The sequence below is a fragment of the Phascolarctos cinereus genome, unplaced genomic scaffold, assembly GCF_003287225.1.
Source record: "Phascolarctos cinereus isolate Bilbo 61053 unplaced genomic scaffold, phaCin_HiC Scaffold_5;HRSCAF=322, whole genome shotgun sequence".
NCBI lineage: Eukaryota > Metazoa > Chordata > Mammalia > Diprotodontia > Phascolarctidae > Phascolarctos > Phascolarctos cinereus.
Genome location: NW_027555958.1, coordinates 325,237,646 through 325,257,028, shown reverse-complemented (window position 1 = coordinate 325,257,028; position 19,383 = coordinate 325,237,646). Strand labels below are relative to the sequence as shown.

Here is a 19,383-nt window from a genome sequence, read left to right as displayed (position 1 = left end):
ATTATCTGTTTTCTAGGAACAAAACTGGTCATTGCAATTAATCAGAGTTTGGCTACTTTTTAGGGTTGTTTTCCTTTCCATCACTTTATCCTGGTTCTCTATACTTCCCTTTTCATCAATGCATACAATTCTTTCTGCATTTCTTAGAATTTTTCACACCTGTAATTTCTTATAGACAAAAATATTTCATGACATGTCTATACCGCAAAACGTTCAGCTGTGTGTTTCCTAATCAACGGACACCAACTTTATTTCCTGCTTTTCATCACCACAAAAAGTGCTGTTGCTAACACTTTGGTACATAGAGCCTTTATTGCTTGAGTTGGCTGTCTTGGACTACATGCCCCATAGTGGGACTCCTGGGTCTGAGTATTGACAGCTTATCAACTCTTCTCGGATGGTTCCTCATTTTTTTCTGAACATTAACACTCTCCCCCTTTTTTTTCCTCTTCTGCCTCCCATTCTTTCACTCACTAGGTTTTTGCTCCTGTTTTCTGTCTTTTTCTTTTTGTTGCTTCAGAATCTTTATCTCCCTGTCTTCTTACTGAGATTATTTCCTCCAAACTTTCTAGGAATCCTCTATCTTCTCTAAAAGGCACAAGAGGAGAGAGGCCTTCCTAGCGCCATCTTTTGGTCACAATATCTTAAGGGCTGCCCCTTGGAAATAAGCTTGACTGCCACATAAATTTGGTTTTTTTAAGGATCAGAGGGAAAGGGATCCATCTGTCTCCAGAATGTTCTCTCCCAGTCTTCTCCTTCACACAACCTGTCTTTCCTCAAATCTTGGTTGGATAAAAACCTTATTAACAATTAAAATTGTCCAAAGCAGAGATGGGCTGTTACCCACCGGGGTGACAAAATCAGAGATTCTCAGCGTTGGAAAGAACCTCAGAGGTCATCTGTACCTAAGCCGAAATTCCCTCTATAAAATCCCTACCATATAATCATCCAGTCTCCACTTAAAGATGTTCAGTCAGCACTGGAAGGGACACGAGAGATTAATAATAATAGCTAACATTTATATAGCATTTACTATGTTCCAGGCACTGTGCTAAGTGCTTTACAATTATTATCTCATCTGATCCTCACAACAATCCTGGGAGGTAGGTGCTATTATTGTCCAAGTTTTACAGATGAGGAAACTGAGGCAGAGGTTAAGTAGCTTGCCCGAGGTCACACAGCTAGGAAGTGTCTGAGGTCACATTTGAACTTGGGACTTCCTCACCCCAGGCCAGGTGCTCTATCTACTGTGTCACCACTAGAGATTACTGAGTCCTGGCTCATTTTATAGATGAAGAAACTGGGGCCTGACAAGGGGTGGTGATTTATTCAAAGCTACTCCTAAAGTAAGTGGCAGAGCTGGGACTAAATCCCAGGTGTCCTGATTCATCACACCAGGCTTTATCCACTGCAGTAAGCCCCTTGTAGAAAAAGAGGTCTCTGGTAGGAAAAGGCTGGTAAAGGAAACTGGCCTACTGTAACTCTTGCCTTTTTTTTTTTTGAGGGTGACAGACCATTCCAGTTTTGGATGGCTCTAATTGCTAATTACGTTTCTGTTAGATTGAGCAGATTGAAACAGATCTTGTAGCTTCCAGCCAGTGCTTCTAGTTTTGCCTTGGAGGACAGCAAAACAAATCTAATTTCTCTCCCGAAAGCTAATTCAATTCAGTTCAATCAACAAAGATTAAGTACCGACTATGATGTGAGGTACTATCCTTCAAATGTGTAAAGACAGCTATCAGGGGTGCCCTTGTAGAATTAGACCACAGGATCCCAATTATCCTTTCTCTGAAATCTAGGAAATTCACTCCTCCCCCCCAAATCTAGAGTATGCCTCAAATATCTGGCTTTCCCTGCCTGATCTGCTATGAATTTTAAGTAGGAGGAATCATGTCTTCCCAAGGTTCCCATCATTCCCACTTCTGTAGCTAGTTCCTCCTCAGTGGTCAGAATAAGACTCAGCATTGTAGCAGTTCCTCTTTCTATTTCCCCTGAGTCATGAAGAGTTAAGTTATCAAGATGCGTGAACAATTTACTGGCGACCCTATTTTTCAAAATAGAGATAGAGCTCCAGCAGATGCCCAGATAGTTAAAATCCCTCCACCCCCTTTACTACATCATGGTTCCATGCCAAGTTTGTGATTCATTTCCTGAACACATCATCCATTTCCTCCTTCTTGGCAGGCGGTCCTTAGTACATTCCCCTACAGTTTCACGTCAGCTACTCTTTCCATTGATCCTTATCCAACTGATATTGACCAGGCTTCCCTGGAATCACTCTGCCTCCTCACTGACCACTTGAAGAATTTTCTTACATGATCTTTCTGCTATATATACTACTCCAAAACCCCTCTTACCTAATTTTCCATGTTTTGAATAAGGTAAAGCCTTTTATTGCCATACTCCCCTACCAAGTCATATCCCATCCATCTCAGTGATGCTTAGGAAGTCAAATTTATCTAATTAGGTTAAAATCTCCAGTTTTAATCCATTTCCTCTTTTCTGCTACTCTTCTGCTAGTCAGTAATCCCCCCCGTACTCAGCAGTATCTCCTCTGCCAAAGTTACTGGGATACAGCTGCTTCCATAATCCTTCTACCATTGCCAACACTTGTAAGGAAATGCCTAAGGTATATGGACCTTCCCTTGAACTCCCAACAAGCCTTAGACCCTGTTTGCATTATTATGCTGGCTGTCATCCTAAGCACAGAACTTCACCAGGATGCCAAGAACGTTACCATCTCCCTGGACACCCTACTCATGAGCACTGCCTTCATCTCTCCTCATTCCCAGACACAATGGTCCTGAGGCTGAGTTGGGTGCTTCCTTGGCTATCTAAGGAAAAGGCAGAAAACTAGAATGGTAAATTGATACAGTGGCAAGAGTTTTGGCAGAAGATTTGGGTTGGAATCCCAAGTTCAACATTTATTAACTGCCCCATATTTTTTAACAGAGCTCCATCAGATGCTCAGATGGTTAAAATCTCCCCATCCCCTTTACTATATCTTGTTTCCATGCCAAGTTCATGATTCATTTCCTGAACACATCATCCATTTCCTCCTTCTTGGCAGGCAGTCTCTAGTATATTCCCCTTACAATATCACTTCTGCTCCTTCCTCCATTGATCCTCATCCAACTGATATCAACCAGGCTTCCTGATGTGTTACCCTATGTCAAATTAGCTATGTGACCCTGGACTCCTCTGAGCCAATTTCCATATCTGTAAAACAGGGATGATAATATTCGAGCCATCTGCCTCACATGGTGGTTGTGAGGTGCTTTGTAAAAGTGCCATAGAAAGGCCTGTTATTAGCTGTTATCTATTGTAGGCTCAGATTTGTAAAGAAGCAGAGGTATTAGCTGAGGGGACACCATGGAAGGGGAACTTTTCAAATTTTACTCAACATTGAGACTTAAATACTAGAAACTCCCATGAAGGGATGGATGGTAGAATCTTTGGCCTCAGAGGCACCTACCTTGGGACTGGTGGGAACAAGGGAGCTTTGGTCTCTTTGCCCTGTGCTACAGGGTCCCTGAGGAAGATATGAGAGGGGAAAGCTGATCCCTAGGAACCATATCTCTGCCCTACTTCCACCTATTGGCTTCCTTGGATTCCTTCAACACTCAACTCAAATCTCACTTTCTGCAGGAGGCCCTTCTAGATCCCCTCAGCTACTAATGCCCTCCCCTTTTAGATTACTTTCCATCTCCTCTATATATCTTGTACCTATTTACTTGTTTTCCCCCATTAGAATGTATGTTCCTTGAGGGCCAGGACTATTTATTTGAAATAAAATTGTATTAATATCCCTATTTTTACATTGCCTAAATTTACCCATTGTCCTCCTCCTCTCCACTTCCAGATAGCTTTAACATGTAAAATTGGTTTAAAGAGAAAAAAAGAAAAAATCTGCAAAATTTGTCGACAAAAAATGTGACAATATATGCAAAGTTCTGTACCCATGGACCCCCACTCCTCCCAACTAAAATCCCACCTTCCCCAGGAAGCCTTTCCTAACCACTCTTAATTCTAGTGCTTTCCCTCTTTTAATAATTTCCTATTTATCCTATATATAGCTTGCTTTGTATATATTTGTTTGCATGCTGTCCTCCCATCAGATTTTAAGCTCCTTGATGGCAGGGGACTGTCTTTTGCCTCTTTTTGTATTCCCATCACTTAGCACAGTGCCTGGCATATTAATAAATGTTTATTGATCATTCCAAAGTAGTTTGGGGAGATGGCTTCTCATTTCTCTTCTTTGGGACCAAGCTTGTCCATAATTTTGCAAGCTTGAGCTGGTTTGGGGTTTGGTTGTTCTGTTGGGTTTTTTTTTAATTTTGCTTCTCTTTGTACCCCCAGCACTCAGCATAGTATTTGACAGGGTAAGTGCTTAATGGATGCTTGTTGACTGACTGACCCCAGACTGTCAGGAGCTTAAGGATTCCAGGCTTGGGAAAGATGGCAGGAGGGGAGGAATCTTCAGACCCCAAGGAGTCTGTGGATATCCCCCATCTCCTCATGTGGGGGGTGTGCAGCCCATTCCAGAACGCCACGGAGCACATGGGGCCAGATGCTTGCGGAGCCCCCAACTGGAACCTGCTGGATGTGGAACTGCCCCTGAGCAGAACCCAGGAACCAGGAGTGACCCTTGCCCCCCTCAAGCCCTGGACCCAGTATGCTGTCTTTGTACGGGCTATCACCCTGAGCATGGCAGAGGACAGCCCCCACCAGGGTGCCCAGAGCCCTATCATCTACCTCCGAACCTTGCCTGCAGGTACTCCCCCAACCTCTTTCCTTCTGCCCCTTATAGAAGATGGATTCTCTGAAGAATCCCAGAGGGAGATGGTAGGATGTTCAGATATCCAAGTGAATGCTAGGGGTGGAGGCAGGATGCTTCCTTGGTGCTGATCAAGGGGGGTGGGGAGAAAGCCTGGGGTCGGGAAGGCAGGGGCAGCATAGAGTAATGGAAAGAAGCCTGGATTTGTGGTCAGAAGGTGTGGGTTCATATTGGCTACTTGTGTAAGCTTGAGAAAGTCACTATCTCTTTCTAGGCCTTCTTTCTTCATCTACAAAATGGACTAGATGGTCTCTAAGGGTCCTTGCCAGCTTCAGACCCTGTGACTTAGGCCACTGGAGAAGGGGGATGGGATGCGCTAGAAAGTACCAGGGCTTAGATTCTTTAAGTTTAGGAGGTTGGACTCTTGGGTCCTGAGTGACCAGGTGTTCACGTCTTGTATGTGTGCTTGAGCACACACAAAACACACACACACACACACACACACACACCTGCCCCCCCTAGGTACCTGGGAAGATAAGGTAACAGTGAGAGACTGTTTAAGTCTGGGGTATGGAATCTTTGGCCTTGAGGCCACATGTGGCCCTCTAGGTCCTCAAGTGCAGCCCTTGGGTGCAGCCTTTTGACTGAGTCCAAGTTTTACAGAATAAATCCTTTTATCAAGGGAACTTGTTCTGTGAAGTTTGGATTCAGTCAGAGGGCTACACCTGAGGACCTAGAGGGCCACATGTGGCCTCGAGGCAGTAGGTTCCCCACCCCTGGTTTAAGTCCTTGGAAGCAGAAGGGGACATCTGGGGTATGGGGTGGTGGGGCAGATTACCAGGGTTCTTTCTGGAAAGGGAAGAAAGTGAGGCTTGACTGACCCTTCTCCCCAGCCCCAACAGTGCCCCTGGACGTCATCTCCAAGTCCAACTCTTCCTCCCACCTGCTTGTGCGCTGGAAACCGCCCACCCAGCGGAACGGGAATCTCACTTACTATCTGGTGCTGTGGCAGCGGCTGGCGGAGGATGCAGATCTGTACCTCAATGATTACTGCCAGCGTGGTGAGGACCTCAGGCTGGCTGAGGGGTGGAGGACTGGCCTAGGAAGGTGGGGTAGGGTGGAGGGGGAGGGGGATGGGAGAGAAGGGTGGTGCTCCACCAGGAGCTGGAAGGGGTGAGCAGACTTAATGGGGCAGTGGGAAAAGTGCTGAATTAGGACACAAGAGAAACTAGGTTCCAATCCTGTCCCTATTACTTGGCAAACTACTGCCTCCCTGGGCCTTGGTCTCCCTTTGAATATAAAGAGGGAGACAGGTTGCAAGCTCTCAAAGGCCCCTTCCATGATCCCCTTCTCTTCTTTGGGGCACTCTGAGCCGGACCTTGGCTCTGCTTCCCACCCTACACCCAGGCCTACGACTACCCACCAGCAGCACAGATGCCCGCTTTGACCAGGAAGAAGGGGAGCCTCTTGCAGAGGCCGAGCCAGGCTGCTGCCCCTGCCAGAGTTCATCCCCCAAGCAGCCACAGCAGCCAGCCCTGGAGGCACATGAGGCCTCCTTCCAGAAGAAGTTTGAGAACTTTCTGCACAATGCTATCACCCTTCCCAGGTGAGCTGGGCCAGATTCCTATCCACAGGTCAGGGTTAGGGACCCTGAGAGGGGTGGGGGGAGACAGAGAGAAAGAGAGAAAAACTGACAGGTAAGGCTGGCAGCCGAGCCTAGGGTGGATGTGACCTTGGAACTGAGCTCTGTAGCTCAACTTAAACATTTAGGGAGAGGGTCGCAGGTTGGATGTACCTGTGGTTGGAGAGGCAGCGGGAAATTTATATTTGTATTTTAACCTTCTCCTCATTATAAACACGTAACAGTAGGGACATCCACTCTCATCAAAGCCTTTTAGTTTTTCTTTGTGCCTCTCTCAGTCCTCTGGGCACACAGTAGGTGCTTAACACATGTTTATTGAATTGGTTCATTCATGGGGAGACTCACAGATTTGGAGAAAGCCCTGCAGATTTGGAGGAAAGGCCCATCGATTTGGGGGGGGTGAGTGTGGGTAGAGCTAAAAGACGAGCCCCCTGGAGGATCTAGTGAAAAGACTGGATTGGGAATCCTCCTATCTTTCTCCCCAGATCCCCCTGGAAGGTAACTTCTATCAACAAGAACCCCCAGAGGTAAGTGGGGAGAGGTACAGCGGGACTGGAAATCCAGGAAGGGAGGAAGCCGCAGAGAGATCAGGGGTCAGTAGTAAGTGGAAAGAGGATTTGGAGTCAAGACCTGGGTTCACATCTCAACTCTGCCGCCTTAGGCAAGTCACTTAACCTCACAATGGTTCAGTTTCCTCAAGATTAAGTAGGAAGTCCAATCAAATGAGTACTTGGGCAATTTCTAAGGTGTCTTCCAGCTCAGAAACCTGTGAAACCTACATATGATTTGATATCCTCTCTACCTCCCCAGGGACCCAGGCCGCTACCGGCGGGCTGCAAGGGCCCCTGGGGGAGGGGGAAATAACTCCGACATTGGGATCCAGGACAAGGTACCTCGAGAGCGGGTGGTGCTGAGTGGCCTGCGCCATTTCACGGAGTACCGGATAGACATCCACGCCTGCAACCACGCAGCCCACACAGTGGGCTGCAGTGCTGCCACCTTCGTCTTTGCCCGCACCATGCCTCATCGTAGGTGACCTCTAACCCCTCACCCCAGACCTCTGAACCATAGCCCCTTAAAGAGCACCTTGCACATACTGAGCTCCAAACCCCTGACCTGCAATTAACTCTCTACCATCCCTTGGACTCACGGGGGCAGCTTTTGCCTTAGCTCCCCCCTGGGATGGGGGGTTGGAGTGTAAGGCGAAGGAATATTTAGGTATTGACATAATCTTAGAGGTAGAAGGGCCTTTACAGCTATGTCCCCTGCTATCTACCTAGGTGAGGCAGACAGCATTCCTGGGAAGGTGGCTTGGAAGCCATCCAGTAAAAGCAGCGTCCTCTTGCACTGGCCTGAGCCCCCAGACCCTAATGGGCTCATTCTCAAGTATGAAATCAAGTACAAGCGCCTAGGTGAGGTAGGGACCCTAGAATCTGGGCCCCCAGCACCCACCCTGCCTGCTCCTCACCACCTTTGCTTTGCCACCCCTCCCTGCTGAGCTTCCACCCTTCTCAAGTGCTGGGCTCCTCTCCCCCACCACCCACCCTGGGGAGTGCCACAATTCCCTCCCCATTACCCAGGCCTAGATAACCCTATCCCCTGTTATCCAGCTCCATAGAGACTTCTGCTTGAGTATTGGAAGCTGAGTTTTCCCCTTCCTTTCCCTGCCCCACCCCCACCCCAGGAAGCCACAGTGCTGTGTGTATCCCGCCTCCGTTATGCCAAGTTTGGGGGAGTCCACCTGGCCCTGCTTCCCCCAGGCAATTACACAGCCCGAGTCCGAGCCACCTCACTGGCTGGAAATGGCTCCTGGACTGATGGCCTGGCATTCTACATCCCCGGCCCTGGTAAGATAGACGCAGATCAGTGCCCAGCTCTCAAACCCAACCTATGATGGAAAGACACCTCCTCACCCTTTGGTCCCATTATGATGTCTGGTTCTGTGCCCTGGTCTCCAACTCTGCCCACTGCCTTCCACCCTCCGACCTTCCCCCTGGATTGTTGACTCTAACCACGGTCCTCACTCCCTCTGACTTTCTTCTCTCTTCCCAGAGGAGGAAGAGTCAGGAGGGTTGCATGTTCTCCTCACTGTCACCCCCGTGGGGCTCCTGTTGCTCATAGTTCTGGCTGCCCTTGGCTTCTTCTACAGCAGGAAGAGGTAGAGTATCTCCACACTCCACCATTAACCTCACTTTCTCTTCTCTCCGGCCCTTCATCCTAATCCTCACCCTCTCCTCCCTATGTCAGATGGAAAGAGGGTTTGTAGCAGCAAGGACTTTCTTAAAAAGGATATTTCACAACTTCCTGGGGGTGGGAGTGGGAGGCAGTAGGCTTTAGTGTCAGAAAAAGATGCAATATACCTGAGATGAGAGTGAGAACCCTGCAAGATGACCTTTGAGGCTCTCTAAAGTCCAATAATTCGTGGTACTTGGATTCTCACTGGGTGGGGCAACAGGAGGCCAACTGAGGGTCTGAGCTGTTGGGTCCTAGGAATTTCTAAGGATTGACTACAGAATCCCTCTGCCTGTAATCTCCTACAAATGCAAAGTCCCCTCCATCCTTGGCCAGAGTCTGGGCCCAGGAAAAAGACCAACTATAAATAAAGTGCTTAAAGATCCTATAGATCTGAATGGGTCTGAGGGAGAGGATAGGAATTGTGACCCATACTTTGCTCTCGGTTCTGCCTTTCCTCTGTCTCTCAGGTCTTAAACTCCAACCTGCCCTAAACTTCATACTTAGATTCTTCCCAAGCCCCCTGACCTCTACCCCCATCTCATATTTGCCTTGCCTGGCCTCCAGGTTTCTACCCCATCAGCTTGCCTTACCTCTTTTCCTTTCCCCTATTACAGGAACAGTGGTGGTTACCCCAACGGGACCCTCTATGCTTCTGTCAACCCTGAATACTTCAGCACTTCAGACAGTAGGCGCTCCAGTGGGCCTGGGGGGAGGAGGGGAGGGCATGGGTTAGTGAAACTTTAGAATCAAGGGGTGAGGCTTAGCAGGTCCAAGGAGTATGCTTCCAGATGGGCACAGATTGGGATTCAGCTATCAATCAGAGAGACCTTCCCAGAGGGAGATGGCATTTAGAACCAAGTCATTACAGAGGGGAGTGGGGATCCCAGAAGAGGAAAGGGGTAGAGAAGTCCCTGGTTCCCCTCTCACATCCTCCTTTTGTTTTCTCTACCACAACTAGTGTATGTTCCAGATGAATGGGAAGTGCCTCGAGAGCAGATTTCTGTGATCCGGGAGCTGGGCCAGGGCTCCTTTGGGATGGTGTATGAGGGGTTGGCACAAGGGCTTGAGGCAGGGGAGGCCCCCACATCAGTGGCCCTAAAGACCGTGAATGAGCTAGCCAGTCTTCGGGAGCGCATCGAATTCCTCAAGGAGGCCTCTGTCATGAAAGCCTTCAAATGTCACCATGTGGTACCTAAGAGGGAATGGGATTGGCTTTATGACTTCTGGGAACTGGGATCATGGTTGGGATTACGATTGTAGCAACGGTGGGGGTCAGGGTCAGGTAGGTGGTCATGGTTGGAGGAGGACAGAATTGAGGTCAGGCTGAAGTCCAGTTGGATTTGGATCACAGTCAGACTCCATTGCCCATCTGTAGGTGCGGCTTCTGGGTGTAGTGTCACAAGGACAACCAGTTCTAGTCATCATGGAGCTCATGACTCGAGGGGACCTCAAAAGCCATCTCCGGTCCCTGAGGCCTGAGGCCGAGGTACGGGCCTAAATGGGAGTGAGGGAAAGATGGACAGACTAAGATGGGGAAAACTGGGGAATGCCAACGTACTTGAGATGTTATTGGATCTCTCAGGGGATGGGAACAGGGAATATTTAGAGTCCTTTCCTCACAGATCTCCCTCCTTACCCTGACTCCAGAACAACCCAGGACTCCCTAAACCAGAGCTGGGTGACATGATCCAGATGGCAGGTGAGATCGCTGATGGCATGGCCTACCTCACTGCCAACAAGTTTGTGCACCGAGACCTGGCTGCCCGAAACTGCATGGTGTCTCAAGACTTCACAGTCAAGATTGGGGGTACAAAGGATGAGATGTGCCTCTTCCAGTTTCAGATATCCTATTTTGTTTTAGGCAGGAAGCAAGTTTTGGGACTGGGAGAGGAAACAGGGAAAGAGAATGGGGAAGTAGATTTGTGACTCAGGAAAGGGGAGGTGGGAGACAAAAGAATGGGAAAAGTGGAGGAGGCTAGTCTGAAATTGGATACTTACTTGAGGCAGGATTTGTTGGAGACTGGGGCTGACTAGCTAAAGTAGTGTGTGTGTGACCTGCCTTTCCCCATGTCCTCTGCCACCTTCAGATTTTGGGATGACTCGGGATGTGTATGAGACAGATTATTATCGAAAGGGAGGAAAGGGGCTGCTGCCTGTTCGTTGGATGGCTCCTGAATCCTTAAAAGATGGGATCTTCAGCACTCACTCCGATGTCTGGTGGGGCCTGGCTATAGGGTGGGTGGGCTGGTCCTGGGTTTCCTGGGGGCGGAACTGGGACCCTGACTGAGAGGCTGGAGAAAGGAACCAGAAGCTTCTTCCCACTTACAATTTAGAGAATCCTGGTTGGATGTGTGCCTTTTCCCTGGAAGGAGGTTGTAGGAGGGGAGCAGTCACTGGGGAATGCTAAAGGTCCCTGATCTTGTCTCTTCTTTTGTCTCCTCAGGTCATTTGGAGTAGTGTTATGGGAGATTGTGACACTGGCAGAACAGCCTTACCAGGGCCTGTCCAATGAGCAGGTACTCAGGTTTGTCATGGACAACGGCATCCTGGATGAGCCTGAGGGCTGCCCTCCCCAGCTGTGAGTCACCTTCCTCCCCTCTCCCCACACAATGTATGCCTGTCTTCTAGTCATAGTTCCTCCGGTTACCTTACAGTCCTGACCCCTATTCCTCAACTATGACTTTAATGATATCATCCGCTTCTCCCCAGTTCTATTCATGGGATCAGGGTGGTAAGATCTTAATCTGATCCCATCTGATTCCCTGGCTCCTCTCTTCCCCTCATGCCAGACGGGAGCTGATGAGTTGCTGCTGGCAACAGAACCCCCGCCAGCGCCCGACCTTCATCCAGATCCTAGACAGCATCAAGGATGAACTGCACCCATCCTTTCGTCTCCTTTCTTTCTACTATAGTCCCGAAAGTCGAGGGGGCAGGGGCTCCTTGGCACCCCCTGACACAGACCCTGACACCCACCCATCACCTGAGGCCCACCTAGACCGCAGCCCTCCTAATGGAAGCCTAGGACACTGAGGAGTGCCCTTTCCCCTGGAGTATGTGGGATCCCTGTATACTGGGACATTGTTGACATCACAAGGCACTGAGAGGAGAAAACACAAGGTCCCCAGATACCAGCAGTGCTGATATGGACTACATGCTCACACACACACACACACACACACACACACACACACATCACAAGATGGCCCAAGGGGTGGGGGAGATGGTGAGATGGGATGGGCCAGGGAACTAGGAGGGTTCTCTACTGTCCTTCTTGAACCGATGGACTGGGGCCAGATAAGGTGCCTCTGCCCTGAGACTCCATGGGAAACTGAGAAGAAGGGACCAATACAATGGAAGGATGGAAGTAGCCCTGGCAGCTGGTGGGGTACAAGACTCTCAGCACAGGGAAAGAGAGCAGTACTTCCTTTCATGGACTAATGAAAAATACATCCCCCAGGCATTCCAGACTCAAATGGCAAGGGGAATCTATCCTTTGTTGTGATACATATAAATATATATATATATATATATACATATATATATATATATATATATATATATATATAATGTATGTATGTATAAACCACACACACACCTCTCAACACCATTTTCTGATACCTAAGCGTTTTAAAGCACTTAGCAAAAACTTGGATTGGGGCAAGAGGTCCTCAAAATATAAGGAATCAGAAATCCCAAATCTTGCCCTTCTCTGGCTCATCACCTTTCCTAGGATGACACCCTTTGGAGGATCTTTTCTTCCTGGCCTACCCTGGCAAAGGATCACAGGGGTAGGAACCTGCAGCCTCGAGGCCACATGTGGCCCTCTAGGTCCTCAAGTGTGGCCCTTTGACTGAATCCAAACTTCACAGAACAAATTCCCTTAAAAGGATTTTGCACCCAAGCACCTAGAAGGCCACATATGCCCTCAAGGCCACAGGTTCCTCACCCCTGGAAGCAGCTTCATTTTGGACAATGGGGGAAAAGAAGCATTGGAATGAGTACTTGCTCCCAACTGCCAACCTCAGCTTCACATCTCTTCCTCTCCCCTTTCCCACCCTCTTATCCAAAACGAACGTGCAGGACATTTCTGGGGAGGTGTCGGGGTCCCTACTTGATCTCTGCCTTTCTGTGAGATGACTTTCAACAGGCTTAGCTCCACTTTGGACTTGGCCAGTCACCTCTCTTATTTGACCTAGCCTCACCCCAGGATCCCTCAGCTTGGTGCTGCTCCCTCATTCTTCTGGAGGGCATCCCTTGGTGCTGACTTTCTTCCCCTCACTTTCATTTTCTTCTCACCCCATTTTCAAGTCCCTGCTACTGGGTTTAATTCTTCAAGTTTTTAAAGTATCACCTTCATTCTTTACCCACTCTGCCTTAAATGTGGATATAGGAGATGCAATAAAATTCCCATCTGTTTGTATCTGGGGTCTTGGTTATCATATTGTCCACTTACAAATTAAATATGCTATAAATTAGCTGTCTATCCTCCTCCACTGGGCCCTAAGCTGCTACCGTCTGGCAATAGTACAGAATAAACTTTACTACCATCTAACCTTCCACTTTCCTCCCCAACAGGCAATTAGGGTTGCCTTATGACCGATAAATAATAATTTTGTTACTAATTGGGCTTTCAGATGCTAGTGAAGCAGAGCAAAGTAACTTTTCCATCTACTTGTTACCCATGTGATCTTGAAAAGTCCCATTCTTGGGCCTCAGTTTTCCACAAGAAAATGAAGGTATTGTACTAAGTCCATCAAATCTATGATCTTGGGGCAGCTAGGTGGCGCAGTGCATAGAGCACTGGCCTTGAAGTCAGGAGGACCTTGAGTTTGAATCCAGCCTCAGACCAAACACTTGACACTTGCTAGCTGTGTGACCCTGGGCAAGTTACTTAACCCCAATTGCCTTAAAAAAAAATCTATGATCTTGTCTCTCAAACCTGTACTCAACCTCCTCCTTCACTATCTTCTGCATGCCCCACCCCCTAAAACACAAAACAGTCTCATCTCTCTCAAAGTTTCCCAAGAAGTGGCCTGGGTCATGTCCCCTAGCTGGGAAAGAAGGCATTTCTTGGACTCTTGGTCTCTATGCTGCAGGCTTCAAGTAGGCAGAACGTCCAGAGTGGGAGAAGGGAATGGGAAAGAGGGTCAGCTACTCTTCCTGGTACCAACAATTTGCTCATTGGTTAGAAGAAGCCTGACAGTAGAAAGCCCTTCAGTCTTGGCATCAAGAGACCTAGATTTGAATTCTGTTTCCAACACTTACTGTGTGACCCCGGGCAATTCTTTGAGTCTCAGTTCCCTCATCTCTTAATACAGATAACAATATTTTACCCACCTTGCCAGTGACCACAGGGTCATTGACAGGAAAGATCCTCATAAACTTTAAAACTGCTACAGAAATGTGTATTGAGTTACTTAGTATTAGAGGCTTGGTCTAGGGCCAAGGTGTATATGGTTCAGGCCTATGCTGGGCCTCTTTAGGGGCTGCAGGGCTTGAAGCAAATCATAGTTACTATCCTCCCCCAATGTCTTTAGGTGAGAATAAGTTCAAATTAATACCCAGGTTAGACCTGAAGGGGAAAAGAAATCACAAAAAAGCAATATGGCCCAAAGGGACAGGGTGCCTGTGAAAGAGAGCAGTCCCATTCTTTTCTTTAAGGTGAGGAAGGGGAGGATTGAATGTGTGTAAAAAGCCTTAGAGCTTTGTTTAGCACCAACTTGTGGAGAACTAACCCCTATATTCTACTCTGCCACATTTCTCCTCCTCCTCCTCTACTAGCTGCTTAGCATCTCTGGTTTAATCTCCTGCAGTATTAGGGAGCCCCCAAGGTGGAGACCATAGGAAAATGGCTTGGATTCAACATGCCCTAAGCACAAGGTGTAAAGCCCTTCTGTGTTCATGTCAAAAGTTTGCATACTCCTAAACCCAAGAAGCTATCTCAAAAATTTCTGTTACTTAACTGGGAGGACCAGGCATAGGTTCAATGTAATCCCTTCCACATCATGACTTTCTCCATCGTGATATGGATATGTCACGGGTCAGCATAGGAAAGTAAATGGGATTTTGGGGGGAGTTTGCCATAGACAACATGCAAAGGAGGCCAGCAGACAACACAGAAATAGTTTAGAAACTCAGAAATGAATAAAATATATGTGTAAAATTGTATAATATCAATATATTTTATCTCTTAATACTGTACACACCCCATAAAAGAAAAATAAAAAAGTCAGACTTCTTCTCTGCTACAAAGAGAAGGCCAAAAAATTTTACTCAGATTTTCCAGATCAAGGGGACAACAACACCCCATTCCCTACTCCCCCTCCTTTTTCCCCACCCCTGAAATGTAGAAGGGATAATTAATTCATTCCCACTACTGGAAATATGTCATAGTGTATGTCCTACTACTGGGGGGCTATCTTCATTATCTTCCATATGTAACTCCAAAGGGCATTTGGCTTGAACTCCCTCTCATCTTTCAATCTCACAACTTCAGTCTCTCCTTATCTACTGTCTTCTTTCCTGCTGCCCACTTCTTGCTCATTCTTCAAAACCTTAACCCAACCCTGTCATCCCCTCCAGCTATTATCTTAGGTCTTAGATTTCCTCTCTTCACCAGAATGCCCAAAAAGTTCTTTAAACAAAAAAAATGTTAAGAATGACTGATAGAAGATGATCTCATATACTAAGTGGTAGAGTTAAGGCAAGCTACCCTGAGAATCTTAGAGAGGAAAAGCAAACTTGACTGATGCCCCAGAAAGCCTGCTGATGTGGGGCTATTGAGTGATATGTACTACATACATATCCCATTCCTGATGTGCCAGAGTTGAGTGGGACTCAAAAATCTGCACCCAAACCTCTAGAAAAAGTCACCAAACACTCATAGCCAGGGGTGGGGAACCTGCTGACTCAAGGCCACATGTGCCCTCTAGGTCCTCAAGTGCAGACCTTTGACTGAATCCAAACTTCACAGAACAAATTCTTTGGATTCAGTCAAAGGGCCACATGTGGCCTCAAGGCTTCAGGCTCCCCACCCCTGCCATAGCCTTCTTTTCCTCATTTTTAAGTCCCTTGGTATTTAACCTTACCACTTGTGATCTCCAAGTTACCAATGGTCTTTAACTCTGATTCTATCACTAAATCTTTCCCCAACCATTTAAAAAAAATTCTCTCTGCATCATTTGACACTGTTGAACAACCTTCATTCTGGAAGTCCCTTCCTCCTGGGCACAAACCCTGCCGTTTTCCTACCTGTTTGGCTGCTCCTAACTCCTCTGCTAGACCATCATCGATGTCCCACCCCATAACTCTGAATGTCCCCTAAAGAATGTCCTGGGTCCTCTTTTCTTTTTCTATACCCTTTATTGGCAATCTCCTCAGCTCCCACTGATTCAACTATTATTTCTATGAAAATGACTCCTAAATTTACATATCTAGCCCTCACCTCTCTCCTGAGCTCCAGCTCTGTATCACTAACTTCCTATTGAACATTTCTACCTGAATGTTCCAAAGGTATCTTAAAAACATATCCAAAAACTTAAAAATATATCCAAAACAGAACTCATTATCTTGCCCTCTGCCCTGCCATGTTCCCTACTCCCCACCTGGAACAGATCAATCTGGACCAGAGACCATGACTCCCTTCCTAGGTGGACTAATATATTTAGCGTGGAACCCTGCCATGGAACTGGGCTTATCCAGTGAGTGGAAATTCTCTGAAAAAGCTACATCTAGCCGGCCCCAGAACATGCACCAAAACCACCTACCCTGGACATCTTGGTACATATCTTGGCATCTACCCTGCTGCCACAAATGACCATCTCATCTTATTTCTACTTCTTGCTCTTAGAACATCGACCCAGTGAATATTACCTACCATTGCTTCTGGAAAGGGCATGAAAATGAACTGGCAGACAGCTTTACTCATTATTCCTGCATTTCCCCAAACCAAAGCTTCCTTCACTGGCTACCACATATCTTGTCTCTCCCTTAGAATATAAGCTCCTTTAGGGAAGGTACTGATTTTTGTCTTTGTATCACTAGCACCTACCATAATGATAGTGCTTAATAAATGCTTTTCTTTATTCACTCATTACCCCCCCCAACCTGTCCTTTCTCCAAATTTCCCTCTTTTTTATCTTTTTTTTGGTGAGGCAAATGGTGTTAAGTGAGTTGCCCAGGGTCACACAGTTAATAAGTGTCATGTGTCTGAGGTTGGATCTGAACTCAAGTCTTCCTGATTCCAAGGCTGGAGTTCTATCCACTGTGCCACCTAGCTGCCCCCAAATTTCCCTGTATCTATTGAGGGTACTAACATCCTTCTAGTCACCCAGGCTGACAACCTTGAAGTCATTTTGGCTCTTCACCTCTCTCACTCCTCATCCCATATCCAATCAGTTGCCAAGTCTTCTCACTTCTACTTCCACAGCATCTCACACACCCTCCTCTTTCTTGTCATTCACATAAACACCATCATAGTTTAGGCCCTTATCACCCTTCACTTGGTCTACTGCAATAGCCTTCTACTCTCCCTGATTCTGGTTTCTCAGCTTTCTAATCCATCCTCTACACAGCTTCCAAAATAATCTTCCTAAAGCATAGACAATGTCACACAACTGCTCAAGAATCTCAGTGGCTCCCTATTGCCTTTAACATAAAACACAAAATTTCTCAGTTTTGCATTTAATTGGGCTCTAGCCTACCTTTCCAGACTTATTTAGTATTACTTTTTCATGTACTCTAAATTCCAGCCAAACTAGACTTTCCTGAACTTGGTATTTTACTTCCAGCCTCTTCACTTTTGTGCAAACTACCCCTTATGCCTGGAATATACTTTCTTTTCATCTTCTGCTTCTTAGAATTCTTTGTTGTTCAGTTGTGTCCAACTCTTTGTGACTCCATCTGGAGTTTTCTCGGCAAAGATACTGGAGTGTTGCCATTTCCTTCTCCAACTCATTTTACAGATGTGGAAACTGAGGCAAATGGGGTTCAGTGACATGCCCAGGGTCACTCAGCTAGTATGTGTCTGAGGTCAGATTTGAACTTAGGGCTTCCTGATTCAAGGCCCATCGTTCTTTCCACTGCACCACCTAGCACCAGCTAGAATCCTTAACTTCCTTCAAAGTTCAATTCGAGTGCTGTCTCCTATGGGAAGAGTCTCCTGATTAGCTTGAATTTACTTATCTGTGTAAAAATTACACAGGCAGCATGGCATAGTGGAAAATGTGTTGAAGTTATAGTTAGGAAAACCTCTCTTGCCTTTGACACTAGCTGTGTGACCCTGAGCTAGTCACTAACCTCTATGTGCTTCAGGCAATTGCCTAGGACTTAGCTACTAGTTTATAGGTTGCTGAAATCTGTGTTAGTGTTGGAATTTCCCCCAGAGGAAATCAAACATCTTTTGTTTATTCATACTGATTCCATTGATTCAACCACTGATTCCATTCATTCAACCAACCAACAGCCACTAAACACTGATGCACATTGCAGAGGGTAAGCTCTGTTAGGGCAGGGATTGTTTTTCATTTTGTCTTTGTGTTCCCCCAGGGCTTAGGACGGTGCCTGGCACATAGTAGACATTTAACAAGTGCTTGCTGAGTTTAATTGATTTGTAGGATGGTACTAGGCCTTAAGAGACGGACTGACCACCTGCTGACTGCCTCCAGTTGCTGAAGCAACAGTGACCCTTAATGGCCAGGCTGGAAACTGCAGCTCTGATAAACAGGAAGGATTCAATAGACTAACGGATGAGCTAGAAGCAAACTTAGAGACAATAGAATCATAGGTTTTAGAGCTGAATGAGAGCTAAATTCAATTTTAAAGATAAAAGAGAGGCTTGCCCAACATCAAAACGTACTAAGTAGCAGAACTGGATGCCATCTCCTCATTTCACAAATGAGGAAACTGAAGCTCACAAAGTAGCTAGCACCTGGTAGGTACTTAATAAATGCTAGTTGACCCACTTGACTCAATTTTCTTAGTTCACAAAGCAAGTTAATAGTTGCCTTTTCCCTTGTCTTCTAATTGTTATTGATTATCAAACACAACACAAAAAGTAAAGAGAGAATATTCCAGGTTATCCTTGAGATATGTGCAACTGTTCAGAGGGCAAAGTAATCACTCCACTACATACAGACACACTTGCTCACACGAGCTCCTCAAGGGGGAGGGTGGTGGCTAAGGTGCAGATAGGAATGTGTCTTCTGTATTAGCCGTTAGAAAGCCTGGGTTTCTAGCTCTCTCTCTGCTGCCTACTAGCTGTGAGCATTGGGTCATTTCTCTTCTTTAAGCCTTGGTCCTCTCATCCATAAAATGGGGGTGATAATACCTGTCCTGCCTGCCTTACAAGGTTGAGGGCCTTAAATGACATTATGGATATGAAAATACTTTATAAAGTAGTTTGGCCTGGAAGGGTCAGGATAACAGTTTTAGAGCTAGAATGGACCTTAGAAGTCATTTAATCTAATTCCTTTCTTTTTTAGATGGGGAAATTGAGGACCAGAGAGGTCCTAGAGTTTCCAAATGGCAAACATTTGCCAAACATTCACATCCCATGAATTTGGGATTCAAACTCAGGTCCTTTAACTCCAGATCCAAGCCTCATGCTGCTTCCCTACCTATCAGAGCCAGGTACAACCACCTCAGGGGAGAAAGAGAAAGCCCCATCCTTCAACTTCTTTCCCACTTCTCCCCACCCTTAATCCCAAAATTCAGAAAGAATACAGAGTCA

The 19,383-nt window shown here is 46.7% G+C and overlaps 1 protein-coding gene across 1 annotated transcript in view; it reads left to right on the top strand.

Moving 5' to 3' along the window:
• The window catches only part of INSRR (insulin receptor related receptor), a 32,921-nt gene extending 19,847 nt beyond the window's left edge, over nucleotides 1-13,074 (top strand). Inside the window, exons 8-22 of the mRNA XM_020991976.2 lie at nucleotides 4,536-4,774; nucleotides 5,671-5,838; nucleotides 6,185-6,383; nucleotides 6,905-6,946; nucleotides 7,230-7,447; nucleotides 7,700-7,836; nucleotides 8,104-8,266; nucleotides 8,472-8,577; nucleotides 9,269-9,339; nucleotides 9,613-9,842; nucleotides 10,030-10,140; nucleotides 10,302-10,461; nucleotides 10,742-10,871; nucleotides 11,098-11,232; nucleotides 11,444-13,074. Of these exons, the coding sequence (XP_020847635.1) occupies nucleotides 4,536-4,774; nucleotides 5,671-5,838; nucleotides 6,185-6,383; nucleotides 6,905-6,946; nucleotides 7,230-7,447; nucleotides 7,700-7,836; nucleotides 8,104-8,266; nucleotides 8,472-8,577; nucleotides 9,269-9,339; nucleotides 9,613-9,842; nucleotides 10,030-10,140; nucleotides 10,302-10,461; nucleotides 10,742-10,871; nucleotides 11,098-11,232; nucleotides 11,444-11,684 (2,350 nt within the window). The 3' untranslated portion in view covers nucleotides 11,685-13,074. The remainder of the gene's footprint in view (nucleotides 1-4,535; nucleotides 4,775-5,670; nucleotides 5,839-6,184; nucleotides 6,384-6,904; nucleotides 6,947-7,229; nucleotides 7,448-7,699; nucleotides 7,837-8,103; nucleotides 8,267-8,471; nucleotides 8,578-9,268; nucleotides 9,340-9,612; nucleotides 9,843-10,029; nucleotides 10,141-10,301; nucleotides 10,462-10,741; nucleotides 10,872-11,097; nucleotides 11,233-11,443) is intronic.
• The last annotated feature ends 6,309 nt before the right edge of the window (nucleotides 13,075-19,383 follow it).